This window comes from Ambystoma mexicanum, chromosome 6p (genome assembly GCF_040938575.1).
Source record: "Ambystoma mexicanum isolate Mex_15411 chromosome 6p, UKY_AmexF1_1, whole genome shotgun sequence".
Taxonomy (NCBI): Eukaryota; Metazoa; Chordata; class Amphibia; order Caudata; family Ambystomatidae; genus Ambystoma; species Ambystoma mexicanum.
Window position 1 is genome coordinate 887612394 of NC_090935.1, and position 21026 is coordinate 887633419.

Below are 21026 nucleotides of genomic sequence, written 5' to 3' on the forward strand. Positions count from 1 at the left end.
TTTTGATAGGATGGTCCGACGACGTATTCCATATCGCTCCCTCCCTACCTGCCCCGCTACAGAATTTCTTATGCGATTGCAGCTTACATTTCCGCAAGGCTTTCTGTGATCATACTGGTAGAAGATTGGTGCCACACGTTCTGGGAAAAAACTACAACTGAGGCTACGGGCGTCGTGCGTCCTACTTATAACATCCGGTGACGTCGGCTCGATGGAGGCCTTCGAAGACAGCGTATCGACGTCATTGAAGCAGACGCCGAAAATGTTCCGAAGTAGCACAGCTGTGGTGATTACCTGTCATAGACATGGAATACATCGTCGGACCATCCCATCGAAAGAACGTTACCAGGTAAGAGAGTAACTTGTTCATTTCTTTAATCGTGTATTCATCACAACTTCAATACCGAATTAACCTCTTGGCACAAAGTAGGCTTTGGGTGTATTGTGTTAATGAAAGAAAAAGAAAATGTCATCGGTCTTAGGTTTGTTTTTGAACTTAGTTTGTCAGATGTCAGGCTGTCACTTGTAGAAGCTTACTGTGTTTCACTTGTAATTCCACATAACCTAAGCCCAGCTTCTCATATACTGAAGTGAGCAACTGCACCCTGTGAAAGTACCTCTGACGTTACTCTCAGAAGTGACCCAACTGAAGGCTTAACTCTGCAAGAGGTTTGGGGCATTGCATTGAACAAGAATAGTAGTGCAAAGCAGTTCCAATAAAAGTAAAGAACGGTCCAGATGTATAGATTTATAAAATTCAATGTGCCAGCTAGTTATCTTTTAAAAGGTTGTTGCTGAAAATAGGTACAAAAGAATAATACCTCAAGACCGGGATAACAATTACAATTTACTAGCTAGCCATAAAAAGTCACTCGACACCTCTACACCAATTCTAAACATACACAGAGCTCAGCATTTCTTATTGGCCAAGTGTCATTTATCACTAGCTAATGGTGAGTGCACATTTTGTGTCCAGCTTCAAGAGGGATACAGTTATTCCTTACTTGCCAAAAGAACAATAGGGCAGGTGTCTTAAATTAAAAAGCCTAGTTATAAGGTCCAATTAGCAGCCAGAGTAAAATTAAGGCTTTCTGAGAGCAAATCGGAACCAAGACTCTCTGGCTATCATTGGGCAGTTTGGGTATGTTCCTGATGGCTCTTAGGAGTCTATTTGCCATTCCGGTGCTTGCTGCCCAGATCCCCATTTCCACAATTTACTGGGACGTTTGATGGTTTCCTCTGCCCTTTGCCTCCTCTTCATCAGTGATACTAGTCACGTAGCTCATTCCTGGGTCCCAAAAAGCTAGAAAATTACTATCTTTATGACTGCCGAGTTCCAGCTTCTCAGCATTCCTGTTTAAATGATTGTTCCGTAATCTGGGCAGAGTCTAGGCACAACACCGTGGCTTGGTGCTCATAGGATTATTGCCCATTCCCATGGGAATTATGAGCAGTTGTCTCCTACAGCCTTCATATGCACCCTCCCTTCCCTACAGCGCATAAGTCGCACTTCAGAGCATGTACCTATTGCCTGTGGAAAAAGGCACTAAAGCTTAATTTGAGTATATGGCAGTGCGGGGAACTGTTCCAAGAAATGTCAGTCTGGCTGCAGTTTATAGTTCGCGAAGAGTCAGGGTTTCACTGGTTTAGATTGGACAAGGTGTATCAGTAGCTAGGTGCTCTGACAGAAGTTACAATAGTCAAGTGGACCCATGCCATGGTTCTCCTATCCAAATATGAAGATTTGGGGCCATGTTTTAATGAGTTGTTTAAAGAAAGGTGCTTACTTGATTTTTTTTCTCTTCTGGTTTTTCTTGTCTGTCTCAACTTGGTGTATGTGTGTACATGTGAAATTTTCTTATTGTACGAAGGAACACTGGGAATATGGTTTCGGATTCTTTTTGTAGTACATGATGGGGGAATGTATGTCCAATCATACCCAAAAAAAATTGTGCTTACTTTTCTATTTCAGTAAAAAAATGTGCAACTGAAAGTTGCCTTAACTATGAGTTTCTTGGGCTGGAAACATTTTGTAAGCTGCGTTTAGCCCAAAGTTGATTAGTGCAGTCCCTATTCTTACTGGGGTGCAGCAAGATGTTTTTGGTCAGCACGCTTGTGGACAAAAGGTTTTGCAGGTGAGGGGAAGAATTTGGGGAATGGGCCTTTATGAAGGACTTGCAACTTAAATGAGGGGGAGGCGAACCACAAAAGATAAAATCAAGAGTCCTGCAAGTGTAGTACGTCTGTGCCCTCATTCCTCCCGCAAATAGAGGCCTTTACAGTCAACGTGGTACAGACTGGAAATACTACACAAGACAAACAAATTCAGCTGCACAGGCATACCTGCAAACGTACCCCTCTAACACAACACCACAAGGATTCTACATTGACTTAGGCAATCTGACAATATCTCGGGTGCCCTTTGGTTTAACTATGCTGAAGCCCTAGGAAGCAACTCCACAGCATGGACTGAATAGGTTCCACGACCATTTCCTTGATGCAGTGGTCCACAGCTGCCTGATGCAGCTGGGTGGTGCTTCTTGCTAATCGTTGATGGTGCCAGGTTTGTTGGGTGTTGTTGGCTGCCCCCTCCCCACACAGTGCTGGCAAGAGAAGGTTCTTTGCAAGCCCATCACCCAAAATCTTGAGGCATAATTGTAAAATTGTAAAATTCATCTGGAGCCTCAGGTGCTTGTGCTAAGTTACTCTGGTGGATGTTCCGACAAGCCATATCTCTTCTTGTTCCCAGGCACCATCTTGGAGTATTCACTCGGAGAACTTGCTCAACATTCAAATCAGTGGGAAACATGGCTGCTAAGTGAACCACATCTGACTCTGTGCCTCCAAAAAACCCCCTCATTTTGATAATAGAAACAGTGCCCTGATCGTCGGCTAACCTCAGTGCTTTGGAGAAGCATCTTCAGCGGGTGGAGGGTGCCACTCCGTCTGAAATGAAAAGATATAACATACAGAATCTACAGCCCTTCAAAAATGGACCCATGGTTCAGGACTCCTAATGCCCATCTAGCCTGATGTCTGAACATGCAACCTGAGCATTCACCACATGCTGCAGCGGTGAAGAGCGGAATGGGGGTTGGAAGCATCACTCCACAGCACTTCAGCAGGTGAAGGGAAAGGACCACAAGCACTAACACTGAGATATCTGACCTTGCAGGGATTTGTTGGATTCCCAGTTTGTCCAACTGTGGTGATAGGAAGTGGGACAACCGGACCACAGATTAGTCTACTACAGCTCTTGTGCTTCCAGATGGACGGGGTTCCCATTTAATAGACTGAGCTGCAGGTGGTGAGCCCGTAGAGAAAACGGGTGGTACTGATGGAATTAGCCAATTTGATCGTAAAACATTGATCGACTGGTACATTTTTACCAATTTCAGCCGTTACCATTTGATCGATTTTTAAAAATACCGAACATATGGAGCGGGGGTTGCAGGGGTGTCTCCTCTGCCCCATGTTCAGTATTTTTAGGCACGGTGGGTGGGGGGGTTGCAGTGGTGTACCCCGCTTCCTCAACATCGGAGGCGGGGGACTGAAAAAAGAAAATGGTACCTTGCAGCATCGGATCTGACTCGCGTTAGGACAGATCTGGCGCCGCAGGGTGAAGGGGAAGCGGCGTAAGCAGGTAAGTAGGGGAGGGAATTCACAAAAAATGTCGGGGGGCAAGGTGCGAGTTAGCAGGGAGATGCCCTTACTCTATATAACCTGGAAGGAGTGCAATTCTCTGCACCCAATTGGGCTGGGTACGTTTTCTATACATCTGCCTCTTACAAGTACCCAGGCACACAAATTCCTTAATACATAACAAACAATGATCAAATTTCTGTGCAGCACTTGGACGGGCAAGGGGGAGAGAGTGATAAGGGAAGAGGACTTGCACCGTGATCAGTATCGGATTTGGGTTGTTTGACTGAAGTGGAATGATTCAGGGCAGAATTGACCATAGTCAATTTCGCTGTGAATAACTTAGCACTGCCAAACACACCAAAATGTGCCTTACACCACTCCTAGGCCCCCTCCCTTAATTTGTAACATGAAGAAATAGGGCAAAACACAACTGCGGTGTGATTTGGTTACAGCCTAAAATGTCTGCTTTCCAAAAACACAGGAGAACACAACAACCTGTTTTTTGGATAAAACCTACTGTGGTTGAAGGCAGAAGTATTTTTCAAGAGAAAGGAGAATTGCTGTGAAAAGCAACAGCAGTAACAAGGTTGTGGAGGAAGACAGCAAAGGATATGGTGAAGTTCTGACTGTCCCTTCCTCCCATCCACGTCTTACCCTATAATGCGCTGGTGTGCCGCCTACAAAAAGGGGACAGGATAAGAAGATAAACTACTAACTTCTATTCATTGTAAAACATTCAGCCTTGTTCAAATCATGCCCATCAACCACTCTATTCCACTATTTGTATGTATTGGAAGAGACAAATAGCCAGACAATAGATCGGTGCATTAGTGGTTTGATGTACAAACATCCACTGGGTTGTGCATGACCTTAATGACTAAGGGATTGTGTGTAAACCACGTGCACCAAAGTTTTTAAAGGACACAAAATACAAACACTCCAGGTTTGTGTCACAGACCAACAGACAATACACACTCCACTTGGCGTTTTTCAAGATATTAGTATTACAGCATCAAGTGGGGTGAAGTAAAAATTGGTCACATACAGAAAGTTAGGTTGGTGTCTATATAGTGTAGCAATTACTGTCTACCGGTTTCAGTGGCATCTTGTGTGTTATGGCCACTTTCTTCAGGACAGTCTTTTGGTGTCCAACAAAAGAGTAGGTATAGTCAGTACCTACCAAGTGTCGAAATCTAAAGAGAAGGCGGATTTGTACTTTACCACCTCCTTTGTGTCTTGGGGCTGGAACAGACAGGTGAACCTGAATATGGAAAGTTAGTTATCCTGGTTATACCATATGTATCATCTATGTTCAAAAAATGATGTCCCAGAAGTGTAGTAATCCCTGGTCCTTGCTGCTTCAGCTGCAGCGGATGCATTTTAGCTTCCGTGTGTTTCACGTACCCACCCCAATTGGGTGCAGAGAATTGCACTCCTTCCAGGATAGATATGCATGCAGTTCTGAAGAGTGTGGACAAACTGCCACACTAGACCTTCCCCACTCATTCATAGTAAGGTACTCCACAAATAGTCTAAAAGATGACTGCTGCTGGACTTTGGGACAGTCAGCCCACATTTGAGACAGGCGCCCATGCCTGGCAGAAGCACCCCCAGCCGTCCTGGAGCTCTGACCGTGCCACCTTACAGCTTTTCCCTCTTGGGAGGGATGGGGACCCTGCTGGGTCGTCCGAAGACCACCGTTGAGCTGGGGGCGGGCTTCCCACATGTGCGGCAGATGCCAAAGGCTGGGAGCAGCAGCCCCGGCCGTCCTAGAACTCTGGCCATGCCATGTTACATCTTTTCCCTCTGGGGAGAGACTGGGACCCTGCCGGGGCTCCTTGGGACCGTCGCTGGGCTTTGGGATGGTAGACACAACTGAGAGGCAGACATCCAAGGCTGGGGGCAGCAACCCTGGCCGTCCTGGAGCTCTGGCCATGCTGTGTTGGAGCTTTTCCCTATGGGTAAGGATGAGGGCTCTGCCATGGCTCCCTGGGACTGCGGCTGGATTTGTGGACGGTCGACCCACATTGTAGACAGGCACCCAAGGGTGGGGCAGCACCCCCGGTCATCCTGGAGGTCTGGCTGCACTGCCTTACAGCTATTCCCTCCGGAGAAGGATGTGGACCTTGCGGGGGCATCCTAGGACTGCCGCTGTGTTTGGGAATGGTCAACCCATATGGGAGACATGCGCCCAAGGCCACTGGCAGCACCCCCGGCTGTCCTGGACCTCTGGCCGTGCCACGTTATAGCTTTTCCCTCTTGAAAGGATGGGGACCTTGCCGGGGCTCCCTGCAATCGCCGCTGGACTTGGGGACGGTCAACCCACATGCGAGACAGGCTCCTAAGGCCGGGGGAAGCACGCCCGGCGATCCCAGAACTCTGGCCACGTTACGTTACATCTTTTCCCTCCTTGGAGGGACGGGATCCCCACTGGGGCTTCCTGGGACCGGCGCTGGACTTGTGGACAATCAACCCACATGGGAGACAGGAGCCCATGGCTGTTAACATCACCCCAACTGTCCTGGAGCTCTGGCTGCTCTGCTTTAGAGCTTTTCCCTCCGGGTAGGGATGGAGACTCTGCCATGGCTCACTGGGACTGCGGCTGGACTTGTCGACGGTCGACCCACATTGTAGACGGGCGCTCAAGGCCGGGGGCAGCACCGCTGGCCGTCCTGGAGCTCTGGCCATGCGCATTACAGCTTTTCCCTCCTGATAGGTACAGGGACCCTGCAGGGTAGTCCGATGACCGCTGCTGTACTGGGGGGGGGGTTCAGGGGGCCTACCCATGTGCGAGGCATTGTTTTGGTCAATTTGTTTTCCGGATGAGTTGAAGCTTACTGTTGCCAAAAGGACCAAGTCACTGTTGCAAAGAGAATTCCACGATTTGGCTTTCCTGTAATTATAAACCGTTACAAGAAGCACATACTTTGCAGGCCAAATGGTCAGGTGTTGGCAAGGGGCAGCATATTTCCCAGCATTTTCATTGCACCCATCATCCGCATTGTAGTGGTGGTAGAATGCAGAAATCGTCACATAAAACAGGTTATCCAAAGTTCCCAGGAGACTTGTCTCAGGCGACCTGAGCATTGCTTGCCATTACCAATGCCCATACCATTAGTTCTGGTTCATATGAGCAAGAAACTCAACTCGAGGCATGACTTTGTACCCCCACATGATACTAACCGCATGCAATAAGCCTGTTGCTACTACCCCGCCTATATTTTCAGGCAGCATGAATCTCTGTTTAGACGGTTTTGAACCATTGCAAGTCCCTTGTAAAGGCTATCCAATATCTCTTTCTGCAAATAAAGGAGGGCGAATGGGAATTTGCAGGCCAGGTGGCTTGGTATACCAGTGTGTACGCCAGAGAAAATCAGTGCATCAGTCAGGCTGGCAATTACCCATGTTCTACTTACCCATATAGATGTTAAGTGAGAAGGACCTCAATCCTGGGCACATGCTTTCTGTCGGAAGCTGCAGCCTCCAGCTGAAGCATCAGAACTGACTATGGTGTCTATGGAGAACCTTGCTTCAATTTGCTTTTGCAGAGATGGCATTGCCAGTATTTTTGTCTAAATCTGTTACTGTATGCAATCCTACTGAATTGGATGCAACCCCTTCATCAGTGGTTCTGGGTCATGATGTACCTTCAGCGTAGGCTTAATCATCGGCTCCAGTCGACCGTGCAGTCTCACCACCCTCGAAAGCTGGAAATCGAAGAAGAGCAGCAACCAAGTCTTCGCTCTCTGAGTTCTGAATCTTTGTTGCAAGTATAATTTCCGTCCTGTGGAAAAAGGAAAATCAGCCTAATGAACAGTGCTGGCGCCCCAAATAAGAGAAGTAGGGAAGGTGCAGTTTAGCAAGAACAGAGATGCTGCAACCTAGGGATGCCACAGAGGCTGACCTGGGCTTGAAGCAAACGGAAGATAAAGGCCCTCCTGTAGCGCTTCTCTGTATCATAAAGGATTAGCAAGAGGTTAATTGGTTTGAAATCATATAAAGATTTTATTCTTTGAAAAAATGGACAAATTAGAACCATAGATCTGGTTGATGCACTGAGCACAAAGAAACAAAACAAAGGTAATACTGCCTGATCTCTAAAAAATAAGAAATGTTTGGGTCACAGGTTGCAGTGACTTGGTTTCAAATATTTAGATGAAATCCAATTTTGTTTTTAAAATATTCGTGATTCTCTTAAAATATAGATTGTCTAAATCACAAGTTGAATTTTACTAAGTTGCACTCACTTAGTCTTGGTAAGCAGTAATTATTGGTTCAAAGGACACACTTTTTCTCTGTTGTCCTGGAGCGTATTGGTAAAGAATGATATCCTTGATAGCTGTTGCAGTTGAATTTGAAAGTAGTAGGCTCTGTATTTGAGAAAGGTCCTATTGAGGACAGTTCTTTCTCACAACTTTGATTCTCTTATTGTCCTTGTTTATTTTGGTAAAGAGATGTGTCTTTAATTGTTGTTAAAGTTACATTGGGGAGCAATTGGCTCTATGTTTCTATATTTTAAAATAATCACTAATATTTTTTAAAAAATTGGGATTTCATCTAAATATTTGAAACCAAGTCACTCCAACCTGTGACCCAAACATTTCTTATTTTTTAGAGATCAGGCAGTATTACCTTTGTTTTGTTTCTTTGTGCTCTGTGCATCAACCATATCTATGGTTCTAATTTGTTCTTTTTTTCAAAGAATAAAATCTTTTTCAAAGAATAAAATCTTTATATGATTTCAAACCAATTAACCTCTCGCTATTCCTTTATGATACAGAGAAGCGCTACAGGAGGGCCTTTATCTTTAATCATTTCCGTCCTGTCAGTGAATGGTGAATCTGGTTTCTCTGCCTCTGAGAATTCCTTACCAACTACACCAGATCATGGAATAAACCCATTGCTTAATAAATTGATAGCGGTTGAAGTGACACAGTGTAAGAAATAGAAGGCAAAGCTGTAAGGAAACTCTGCACCTGATGCTATGCTTCCATCTCCATATATAACGCATCATTTGGATATTCTTCCTCACTGTTGGCATTCTAATTCTGATGTGCATGTATAGCCATCTTTAAAGAATGCAAGCCATTGCTGGTTTACCCATTCCCTTGACCCATCCAGATGACAATCTGTTTAAAGTCAGCACAATTGTTTTTCTGTTCATAGGCCTGTATGCTGCATATCAACATGTCGAAAGCCTGTGGAGAATAACCTTTCAAGTCTGTGGCAGTCTGTGTTGGGAAGATGTTGAAACTGTTCCAGATATGGGTCTTTCATATTAACTTCTCGTGAAATTGACTCAGGGTTACCTATGGCATCTGTCCCTTTCAACTGGGGAGATATTTGTAGTGATTTGAAAGTGGTATTCTAGATTCTATGGCCAAAAACCTTGCACTTGCCATTATTCACAATTTTTTTCAGGCCTGCCAAAATGTTCCCCCTCCTGATCAGCTTCATAAGAAAGCTGCTCCCATCAGGTAACCATCTCCTGCAAGAGTCTTTGCTACACCAATTGTGGCTCATTATTCATGGATACCAGTACTTGGACATACTCTATCTACTATAAATGTTTCCATTACTGGTTTTTCTTAGTCTTTTCCCAACGAGGTTTCTTTCTCTGAATCTGGTTATGCAACTTATCATGATACTTGATTACTGGCCTTCAATGAATTAAAGGAAATATTTTTCGCCCCCTAGATATAAAAGGGAATCAGGATGGAAGACCTTAGCCTAAAGCATGGATTATCTGATTCAAATTAATCTGTGGTGAGATGCTTACATTTTCTTTGTTAAAAAAAAGTGTCAGAAACTTTCGTAGATAAATCCTGATGAGTGGCTTTGCCCAGTATGTTATTACAAAATTGTATGTCCATCTTAGTGGTCTGGTTCAGTATGGGGTGTCTGAGCCCTGGAACAATGTATCCAAACCCCCAACCAAGAGATCCAGGGGAAGAAATGAGTCGGTTGTTCCAGAGAAGAACCTGCAGCGGGAGGCCCTTGGAGCCGGAGCTTGGAGGGTTTCTGTTAACCAACTGAGTGGGCGGGTGGATGCAGAAGACTACCTCAACCCTGGAGGAGTGGATCAGGATACCTAGCTGAGGTCAGAGCACCCCCTGACAAAGTGCAGACAGTTAAAGTGTGACTCAGCGATTGGAGAGCAAAGATCCAGCAACAGTAATTGTAGTCCGGATTCACAGGTTGCTTTTCATGCCAGCAGAGCTCCCGATGTTTGGAGGATGGTACTAGGGTCCCACTGCACAGATGAGCCATTGTGTAGTGTCCATCAAATAGCCACAGTATAACGACAGGGTCGTGCATTGCTTGATTGCTGTGGTCACACTGCAAAGGCTGAGGATTTAAGAGCTACAAAAGAACCTCCTGAAGAACTGATCCATATTTCCCCACTGGATCAGAGGAAATGAGAACTGTACATGGTTTGTTTTGGTTAGGAGTGAGGCAGAGCTTCAAAGTTGGAATTGGCGACCCTAAAGATGCGGTTTGTCATCCTCGTACCATCTATATCTTGGATGCTTCAGGCTTGAATCACAGCAGTTGGCAAAATTCTTGGTGCAGAGTGATGGCTTTTATGCCAAACTGAACGGCAGATGGTAACCCAACCCACCAGTCATGCACCAATCTCCCAGACAAACTTGGGGGATGTGGATGCCAGAGGCATCAATGACCGCCACCCCCTGCAATCATTCCTAGGTGTAACCCCATACATTTCTTTGTGACCAAGCGAGCGCTCATGCCAGAGAAATGAGCATACATGGTCATTCCTAGTCTCCACTCACTCAGTTATAGGCATAAGGAACAGAACACAGTTGGCAGGTTATTGGATGAAACATAACCAAGGCTTCCCTTTGGAGGACTCCAGCTGCAACTCATGCAGTCACTAGATTAAAGTACACTGCCAGCAGCCAGAACCAGAACTATCTATATCGCGGTTCTGACCCAAAGAGTTCTAAAGAGCACCTTGGCAGAAGCCCCCACATTGGAGGACAACAAGGGCCCCTGAAGAGCCTCAAAAAAGCATTGCTCCCCCAGTGAGACTTGATGGATTTCATTGGGGGAAAATTAGGCCACCATAAAAAACGAGTGAAATGTTGAGGTGGCTCCCAAAATTGAGCAAAGGAGGACTTTCTTCCTTACAGTTTCATTTGGCATTGTGTGTTTTCTAAAAGGGCACATTTGGTGCATATAACGGTCACCTTCAAATATTAAAAACATTTGTAATTAGTTAAAGCTAGCATGTAGGATCAGAGTGCCTCTGTGGTAGCTTTGGGGCACTTTTATTCACTTTAACAATGTTATGTTTTATTTTGTGCTGGAGCTTGTTCTTTCACAAACACACGCCCACCCCCACCCGCACATACATCCTTCTCACCTCCCCACACGCAAACTTCCCTACGCCTTCTACCAAACACCCACCCACACCCTTTGCCCCCAAAATAGAATTTAGCAAGGGTTGATTTTAGTTTTAGATACATTTCGCAGAACCAAATTCCTACTGAGGTCAATATATAGTTGCAGGAACAAAATGCCTTTTGGGGTTTAGCAGATGTATCTTCTACACTTGATGTTTTAGGTTTTTCCTGGTTTCTGATTGGTGTGCCACTCATATTTTATTTTGTTTATCAAAACACTACATTTCTCATGACACACTATTGTAATTTTAGGTCCGGGGGTAACCCAGCATGGCTGCAGCGTCATATGATCAGTTGTTAAAGCAAGTTGAGGCACTGAAAATGGAGAATACAAACCTTCGTCAAGAACTAGAGGACAACTCAACTCATCTTACAATATTGGAAACAGAGGCAACTAACATGAAGGTAACAAAAGTGTGTAATTCGACATGTTGCTAAGTTTTTACAGTTTTGTTTGTAGAGGTGCTCCAATTGCTTGTAACTGTGCTGTGAGCAGGTAGTGTATACTATTGTCTTCAGTCAGTTTGAAACTGCTGTTTTCTCAGTGCCAGTTAGTTCCCCACACCTATTGCGTGATTTATTACAAGATATTTGTGTCGGATATTATGTGGTTTAGCTTTGAGAGCAAGTGTTTAAGTTGAGATTTCCATTTAGAGTATTGACTGCTTTCTTGCAGAAAAATATAGAGCTTTCATTTGAAAACATTTTTGAATTCCTGACAATTTGGGCACAGTGGTGTGGCATGAAACAAGTTATTATATCCGTTGTTAATTCCCTGATGAGCTAGTACCCTTACCTTATCATTCCTGAAGGTAGGCAAGTACACCCATCCTATCCATAACGCTGACTGTGGCCTAGAACGAGAACAGACAAGTAGGGTGTCACTGGGGAAAAATCCCAAAGCTAACGGAGAAATCCTTCAGGTCTTGGAGAGTATTACCAGTGAAGCTCCCGGGCAAAGGGCAGTTTCGATTCCAAGTGAAAGATGACCGGGCAGAGAACAACGGGATAAAATGGACAGGACGACGAGCAGGATTACCACAGCGGAGGGCTGAAAATGCAAGACTAATTAATATTTAACAATTAGGATATTTTTGTACACCAAGTGATCTATACTGTGAGGTCGTAACTAAAGCTACTTCAGATCCTGACATAAGTTTTTCCTCCTCCCACCTCCTGGTGCAAGGCCACCTCCTTGATGGGGAAAACAGCCCCTGTGACAGGCTGGGAGTTACAGGTCCCCAAACAGTTTGTTACAAAAAAGAAGGTGGGTGAGGCGCGCACTCCCGGTCCTGGTCAATTGAACCTGTTGCAATAAATAAGTAGCTGGGTCACATCCCAAAATGGACAAATATTCACAGGGTTAGATCCCTTCAAATGGACAAATATTCACAGGGTTAGATCCCTTCTGCTGCAAATCAGGTATTCAGTATTAACAGGGTTAGATCCCTTGCTGCAAATCAGGTATTCAGTAATAACGGTTAGATCCCTCAGCTGCAGTTCTGTGGTCTGTAGTTCTCCTCCTAGCGCTTTCTTATCTCAAATAATCATCAGGGAGGCTGTTGAGCAGGTGTGTCTAATTAGACTCAAAGGATTCTGGTAGCTGTAGTGAAAACGTTTTTTTCTGTTCAGGTGACCAGCAACCGACACCCCTCCAAAGCACAAGTCCTTCCCAAATTTGGGGGAGGGGAGAGAACCATCTTTATGATTCTCCAAAGTGGGGCACAGTCTAATTAGACACACCTGCTTAACAGCCTCCCTGATGATTATTTGAGATAAGAAAGCGCTAGGAGGAGAACAACTACAGACCACAGAACTGCAGCTGAGGGATCTAACCCTGTTAATACTGACTACCTGATTTGCAGCAAGGGATCTAACCATGTTAATACTGACTACCTGATTTGCAGCAAGGGATCTAACCCTGTTAATACTGAGTACCTGATTTTCAGCAGAAGGGATCTAACCCTGTGAATATTTGTCCATTTTGGGATGTGACCCAGCTACCTATTTTTTGCAACAGGTTTAATTGACCAGGACTGGGAGTGCGCGCCTCACCCACCTTCTTTTTTGCCCCAAACAGTTTGTGCTTAAATTGCGGCAGATGTTTTGCATTTCACAAATTGGTTCTCTCCTACCAGGTATCCCACCTATTATCCGTAAGTCTTGTGGTAGGGTTCAAGTGGCAGTCACAATTCTGCTAGCGTTAACCCCTTCCCCTCCTGGTTGGCCTTAGCTGGTCTGATTCCCAACTTGATCTAGGCTAGGCTCTCAAGCCCCTCATCTGACTCATATCTCACATAGGACTTGCTGGAGTAGAAACCATCCAGCCACCTCTTGGATATTTTATGATGAAACAATGTCAAGACCTGCTGTACTTTTCTTCAATAGGTGTGCAAAAAAGAACAATGTATAATTCTGTGGGATGTACTTGAATTTGTAAAGGCTGAAAGAGGACCGACTTAGATAAGGATCTATCACCTGCCATGAAGCTGTCTTCAATGGAGACCTCTGGTATGGTATATTACATGGATGCCTCGTACCTTACCCTTTTTTATACTATCTCTTCCAGTAGACTACAGTCTGGTTTCCGTGACGGGCACAATAGGCTACTTTACACACAAGGATAGGCATTTTAATACTACAGTGGTGCTTCGGTGCAAGACACCACCATGTTAAAATAACATAACATGACAACATTTTGGATACCAGGGCCTGTTTCTGACCTCACCTATTTTAACTTATTTATTTGCAGGCGGTCCCTAAACAGCCTAACCCTCAACAACATACCTAATTTTCCAGTATTAGATGACTTGTGTACTCCAAATGTATTAAAGCACTAGTCCGAGGGACCTTTCTGTTTCTCATATTAATTTCCCTTTAAAATGTCAGAGGTTGGAATTTGTATGACGTGGCTCAGAACCTGAGTTTGCGAGAGTCCTCCATCTGACATGGCCTTGAACCTGTGAAAGTAATAAACTTGTGTTCATCTTCTACTTCATATTCTATGGAGGCTCCACTAAATAAGGTGACTGGTAAAATCTCAGGCCCGCACCTTCTATTTGTTCAATTTATTTACGTAAATAAGACCCATAATGAAAGTCATCAGTTTTTTATCTAGAAAGTGTTGATGGGTAAGAATGCTGGATACAGTTTGCTTTACAAAACCAACAGAGGAATGCTACAGCTTTGGGGTACCATTGAACAGTGCCTAAACATATCCCTTCTTATTGACAAATACTATGAGGTTAAAGTGGGGCGGGGCTCGCTTTCTATTTGGTGTTTATGGACATGTCGATAGCATTCAATAAGGTGAATAGATCCCTGCTGTGGTCAGTCCTTCATGATTTGAGCGTAGAAACAAGTCTCTTGGGCTTCATGCAGCTATATTTTAATACTGAGGCTTTTATTACATATGTGAAGCCTCGTGTATGGTAAACACACCGGGGACTGGGGGATGGGTATCATATCCTGTACGTTATCCCACAATGTTTTTACTGATATAATCGACTAATGATGATTTAACAAGTCTTTTTTCATACAATCTATATGACCCTCCAACCGGACTAACTGAACCCTCAAAGGGGGGGTGAGTCCTAGGAGCCGCCTATCTAGGGTGAGGGAACTTAGTGCGTTGGACACTGCGTGAAGTGTCCTTTTGCCTTTTAAATTAACCATTTTGAGCAATAGGGTCAGTCTCTCTCTGTCCCCTCACCCTAAATAGGTGGATCACCACCCCTTTGAAGTTCAGTTAGTCTTAAATCATAGTTAGTTGATTATACCTGTACTACTGTTGTGTGAAAAGCCTGGTGAATGCATAGGTAGAGCACTCCGCCAGGGATGCTTTATGGCCCCGCTATTATTCAAACTTTACATTGGAGAAACCTCTTTTAAGCACGCCTGTTGATGTCTCATCCTTCCTAAGTCATAAAACACCATGCCTACAGTATTCGAATGATGTGTTACTACTGGGCAAGACACCTAATGCCCTACAAGCGCTTGTAGACTCCTGTGTCGAGTGTATGAAGTCCAGGGGCATGATTGTGAATTGCTCCAAGTCAATTTTAATGGTTTTTAATATAAATAAGAGGGTAAACCTGGCTATCTCCATGGAGAAGGTACATTTGGAAGGAGTATGAATATGTTTGACTGTCTAAGCATTAGATTCAACAACACTAAACTTGGTAAGCCATATCGATAAAACAACAACTTTGATTTAATGCCCGATCATTGTGCTTCTCATCTCACAAAGGCAGAGCAGTTCTCCCAATAACTTAGGAATATTGGACAAAGTATGGTGGTATTGCACGCAACAGTGCTGAAGTTTGGGGAATGTCCCATTCGCTTTCTATTGCAGAAATCTGAGCGTACATTTTTGCACTTCTTATTGGGTTTCTCCCCAGCAACAGCCACAGAGCTTTTCTATCACGAAAGCAGCCATTACGCCATTAACTGATCAACTGAAAACGACTCCCATTTCCTTATGGCTCACAATGGACATAAATGACAAGACTGTCCTAAACAAAATTGTCTTAACAGACATACCCAAACTAGAGAATAGGGTAAAATCAAGCTTGGTTAGCTACCATCACAAAGTCCTGAAAAATCTAGAATGCGACAACCTGACTAAGGATCCACTCTTGTTTTGCCAAACCAAAAGAACGTTATTTTTGATTTTTCAAGAAGTTGTTAATCTAGGCAGAACTAAACAAGGATGTCAAAGTAAGTGTTAGGGCATACCTGCAATACATGCATTGAAACTGTAGCTCATATTTTAATCTGTTTTGTGTCTACAATCAAGTGGCAGCGAAGCTAACAAAATTATGATTCAATCAGCTACTTTTCCTGATTAACATAATGCATTGGAAAAGTCAGAACAAACTTTACTGGAATTGTGATAACATCTTCCTAAAGACCAATATTTATGATCTGTTCTTCAGCCCTTGGTATGACCATCTGCTGAAAATATTTTATCCCACTTGTAAAGATTCTTGATTTTAGTCTGTGTCGAGTGGCCTATTATCTGTTGCTGGTCAATGACTATTATATGCTGATCCTTGGAACATTTTATTGCAGTTTTTTTTTTTTTACGTAACTTTTTATTCGCATTTTTAACCACAACAAATCAAACAATACTTTGCTTCCCCCTCGATCTGACGGGAGTCCCCCCCTCCTTGAGGGGCTTCTATGGTGCTCTCTATCCCTCGATGCCAGGGGACCGTTCTTAACTACGACTGTCGGCTCCGTTATCCATGATAGTTCCCTTCCCTTTTCTTTGCCCGTCCAGGAGCTATTAAACTATGCCCAGAATGCGCAGGTTCCTCAGAGTCCGTGCTCCCCTCGCTCCGTCCAGTAGGAAATCCAATAATTTTGACCAGTCTGTACGAAATCCTTTGTGTTCCCCCTGGAGGGAGTAAGTAAGCTACTCTAGCGTTGAAAAGTTCCAGATTTTCGCCACCCAGTCATGCTCCTGTGGCGGATCCTTAGTGTTCTATTTTTTAGCCAGCACCAGAGCGCCCGCCATCATCTTGATGACATAGTTTGCAGGCTCACATAGAGGGGAGTTCCTCCAGTGTCCTGTCCAGGCCTATCCGTGCCAAGCCTCTTTTCCCTCTCCCCTTCACCCCCAAGACTTGCGCTTTTGCCTCTATTATGCCCCCACAGTACCTGTCTATTTTGGGGCATTCCCACCATATGTGGCTCCAGGTTTCTACCCCGCCAAAATTCCCTCTAGCAGTGTTTGGATTCCCCCGGGTACATTCTATGGAGTTTCATTGGTGTTAGGTGCCACTGCATTTTCACCCAGATCTATCAAATTTGAAGGGATCTCATAAGCTTGAGTATGTATGCCCACAGTTTTGTCCACTCAGACTCTTCTATCGTTTGCCTGGTGGATGCCTCCCATCTTTTCATGTAAGGCCTTGGGGGTAGCTCCTCGCCCGCTTTTAGTCAGTGGGCTTGTCGCTGCTTGTTTCATGGTGGGATGGAGTAGCCAGTGCTGCAGTTGAGCGTAGCGATATTGCTTTCTCTCCCCCAGGGTGAAGTCTGATTTGCATTGGTCGAATTGTTTGACCTGATTCCCCTCGATCATGTCTCTAATCTTTAGACACCCCCCTGCTGCCATGCAGTGGAGGTTTTATTTCCTGCAGTGAATTCTGGGTTATCTAATATCTGCGTGAATGGGGATGGATAGGTGGTAATGTGTGCCTTCTTTATGGCCTCATCCCATGAGTCTACTACCAGTGAGAGGATGGAGCTACTATGCATTTGGGGCGATCTGTCTGCTTTGGTTTCCAAAGGACACCTTCCAGGTTTCCACCTGCTACTTCTCGGTCCATTGGCCTCCATATTTTCCCCAGGTCCTCTTTTTGCCAGTCTCAAATAATTCTCATCTGGGCTGCCTAAAAGTAAAGTTAGAAGTCTGGTTCCCCCATTTCTCCTCGAGAAACTGGCAGGTTCATAGTCTAGCGGCCACTCTTGGAGCTTTATTATTCCAGACGAATTTACTTTTATTGGATGGCTTTGAATAGGGCGGGCGGTATGGGAACCGGAAGGGCTGTGAAGTAGTATAATAATTGCTCGAGTACCAACATTTTTAGGATGTTTATGCGTCCCAGCCACGTTTATAGATCGGCGGCCCTAGTCTATCAGCTTGGACTTGAGTTTCTCCAGGAGTGGCGGGTAATTCGCCTGCTATAGTTGCTCCCTCAATTTGGCCAGTTTGATTCCCAGGTATGTTATAGAATGTACCACCCATGTAAAAGGGGAGTCCCTCTTGAGGCCTAACACTTGCTCTTCCTGGAGCGCGAGGTTCAGGACCTCCGATTTATTTGTGTTTATTTTTAACCCGGCCACCGTCCGAACTAATGTAGTTCCCTTTCCACCGCGCCCAGGGAGAGCTCCGACTGGATGAGGGTTAGGAGCATATCATCCGCAAAGGCCGCAATTTCGTGTGTCTCCGCTAATGTGATTCCCACTATATCCTTGTTAGCTCTGACTTCAGCCAGGAAGGGTTCTAAATGGATTGCATGCAATATGGGAGACAGCAGGCACCCCTTCTTAGTTCCTCGCGGAACTATTACTGGGTTTGCGACCTGACCATTTATAGACAGCCGGAGTAATGGGTGCTGTAATTAGCCTGTATCCTGTACATATACGTGTTACCAAATCCCATGCTCTCCATGGTCCCCATTCCACTGGGTCGAAGGCGTTCTCTGCATCGAAGGCCAGGAGGAGGGGGGGGATTCCCTTCTTGTGTGCCTTCTCCATTACATGCACTATCCTCCTAACATTGTCTCTGGTCTGTCGGCCCTTGACTAACCCTGATTGATCCGGATGGACTACCTGAGGGAGAATTTGAACAAGCCTTGTGGGCAGGATTTTCGTATGAATTTTGGCTTCAGCATTAATTAATGCAATTGGGCGATCGGATCCACACTCAGCGGGTTCCTTGTTTTTGTTTGGGATGAGTATCACCTTTGCCTGCTCCATAGACTTAGTGATGGTCCTGTCTAGTCCTATCTGGTTAAACAGTTCGGTCAGATGGGGTATCCGTGTTTCCCTGTGGGTTTTATAAAACTCACCAGAGAATCCGTCTGGTCTTGGGGATTTATTCATAGGTAATGCTTTTATTGCCGCCCTGACTTTTCTAAGTAGGAGTACTGTAATGCTGGTATGGGGTTGTCTATCCAGTTTTACTCCAGGCTATACGGGTCAAACTCCCTCTCTGTCCTTGTTGGCGCTAGTGCCCCCACCCCCGGCCCCCCAGTGACTTTGATTTTCAGAATAGTTTTATCTTTTTCTTCCTTCCGCGGTAATCTGGCCAGTAAGCGTTCCGACTTATTTGCCTTTATGTAATATTTTTGCCTCAGGGCTAGCAGAGGTTGTTCCGCCACCCTTGTTTGTATTGTCTAGTTGATCTCTAGTGGCTCTGTATTCCATTTTTGTAACTGCGGTCAGGGATGTCCCCGTCTTAGACATTATCTCCTTCAGTTTGGGCTCAAGACGTGCCTCCTCTAGTCTCACTTCCCTATCTCTCCTTACTTTGATTGCGATAGTCCGCACCTTCACTTTTGCCTTAAATGCATCCCACCAGGTTTGAATGATCATTTCTTCAACTTTATTAGTTTCGAAGAATGCCTCGATCTCCAACGAATTCTCGGACTAGACACTCATCTTTAAATAGGGAGGCCGGGTATCATCATTTTTTCACAAACCGGCTAGGTGTTGATTTCTATTTAAGGTTAGGGTTATAGGCGCATGGTCAGAGTGTATAATTGTCCTGATGGTAATGCCTGTCGTGCGACCCAGTAGACTGGTCGACAGCCATACGTAGTCTATTCTGGAGTGTGTGCGATGGGCGTGTCTGCTATTCAGAGCGGGTCGGGTCCAGCCCCTTGAGTCATCCCTCTTTCCTTCCCTGTCCCCTTCATTGCGGGTTTCCCGTCAGACCTAACTTTCCCACACTCCCCCGTAGTCTGGGTGAATTCAACTGGCCTCTAGCCCCCCCCCCCCGACTCCTTGACTCGAGAGTTGAATCCCTGCGTCACCCCAGTTGTCCCCTGTGCGGGATCTCCAATCCCTCTTCCAAAAAATGCCCTTGCCCCTTCCCTCGGGACCACTGTCAGCCTTTTCTGCTGAAATATAACGTAACTTATGTTGCAACCTCCCCAGGCGTGATGTAGAGTGGCGGGCCAGCCGGCGCTTCTGTTGGCTCTTGCTCATACTGAGAAGCTAGCGGGGGATTTGTTCTTGTCTTGTTCATTCCCTGCTGCGGGGGCCCGGAGGGCCGTCTGGCGTTCCCCTTCCTGGGCCTTCTGGGTCGTACTGTTGTCCATTCCCAGGGTTTGTTAGTATTTTGCTGAGAGGGCGATGGGCCGGCTAGTAGTTGGCAATCCTCTGCGATGCCCAGAAGGATCACTCCTTGTTCGATCGTTGTTGTTCTTTGCTGTTTCCCCTGCCAGTCAAAAAGTAGCCTGAATGGGAAGGTCCATTTTTAGTGAATCTCGCAACCTCTCAGGAATTTTAGGATCAGGCCCATTCTCCTCCTTTTGATGAGGGTGGATTGTGCTAGGTCCTGGTAGAGGAATCGTTCTGCTCCATTACGAGTGGTCCTGTTCCTTGCTGAGGATTTTTTCCTTTGGTAGTATAGTCGTAAATCGGGGCAAGCATGTCCATCGGTCTTGCCCCTGGTTCTTGTCTGCGGGGGCCAACTCTGTGGATCCTGTCACATTCTATCGCCAGTTCTTCATCGGGTTCCAAGAGGCCCATGAAGATGTTTTTGACCACGTCTGCAAGGTCTTGATCCTGAGTGTCTTCAGACTGGCTTTTTCCATGTCCTCCACCTGCAATTCAAGATTGTGTGTAGCCACTGCCAGGGTTTCCAGCAGTTCCTCCGATTTCCTTGCATCTTCCGTGAGTTCCTGGATGGCGCTTTCGTTCACGTCCACCCTCTCCTCCACTTTATTAATGTCTCTCTTGATCTCCTTCAGCCCCTCCGACAGGTCCTACCGCAGCACGTCCATTTGTTTCTGTACAGCCGATGTGATTTTGTCCCCGAACTCGCTGAAAAGTTGTTTGAGCGTGGAGTGCGTTACTGGTCGGCCCTGTGCTTCATGTGTGGGATCTTCTCCAGATTCTGAGTGGCAATCTGCGGCGTTGTGACCCCCACGGGGGTCTGTGTCCCTGGCCCATATCTGGGCCAACGCCCCTTAGTGAGATTTTTATTTTAGCTTTTTGTTGCTGGTGGCGGGTCTTTCCCTCTGCTCTTCTTTGAGATTGTGGGCCAGTGCTGACCTTAGGGGTTGGGTTACTGGCACTGGTCAGTCTTTTCTCTGCCCCCCACAGGAGGTTGGGGCCACGCTTCGGACTCAGGGCGCTCTCCTCCGTGTAGCAGGCGTCCCCCTGGTAAGTGCTGTGTCCTTTCCCACTGCTGTGGCTCCGTCAACATGGGTCTGC

At 45.6% G+C, this 21026-nt stretch overlaps 1 protein-coding gene across 5 annotated transcripts in view; it reads left to right on the forward strand.

Moving 5' to 3' along the window:
- The window catches only part of APC (APC regulator of WNT signaling pathway), a 1243184-nt gene that overhangs the window by 355793 nt on the left and 866365 nt on the right, over positions 1 to 21026 (forward strand). For all 5 annotated transcript variants that reach the window (XM_069625497.1, XM_069625496.1, XM_069625498.1 and 2 more), the window contains one exon: positions 11325 to 11477. In XM_069625497.1, the coding sequence (XP_069481598.1) occupies positions 11343 to 11477 (135 nt within the window). In that variant the 5' untranslated portion in view covers positions 11325 to 11342. The remainder of the gene's footprint in view (positions 1 to 11324; positions 11478 to 21026) is intronic.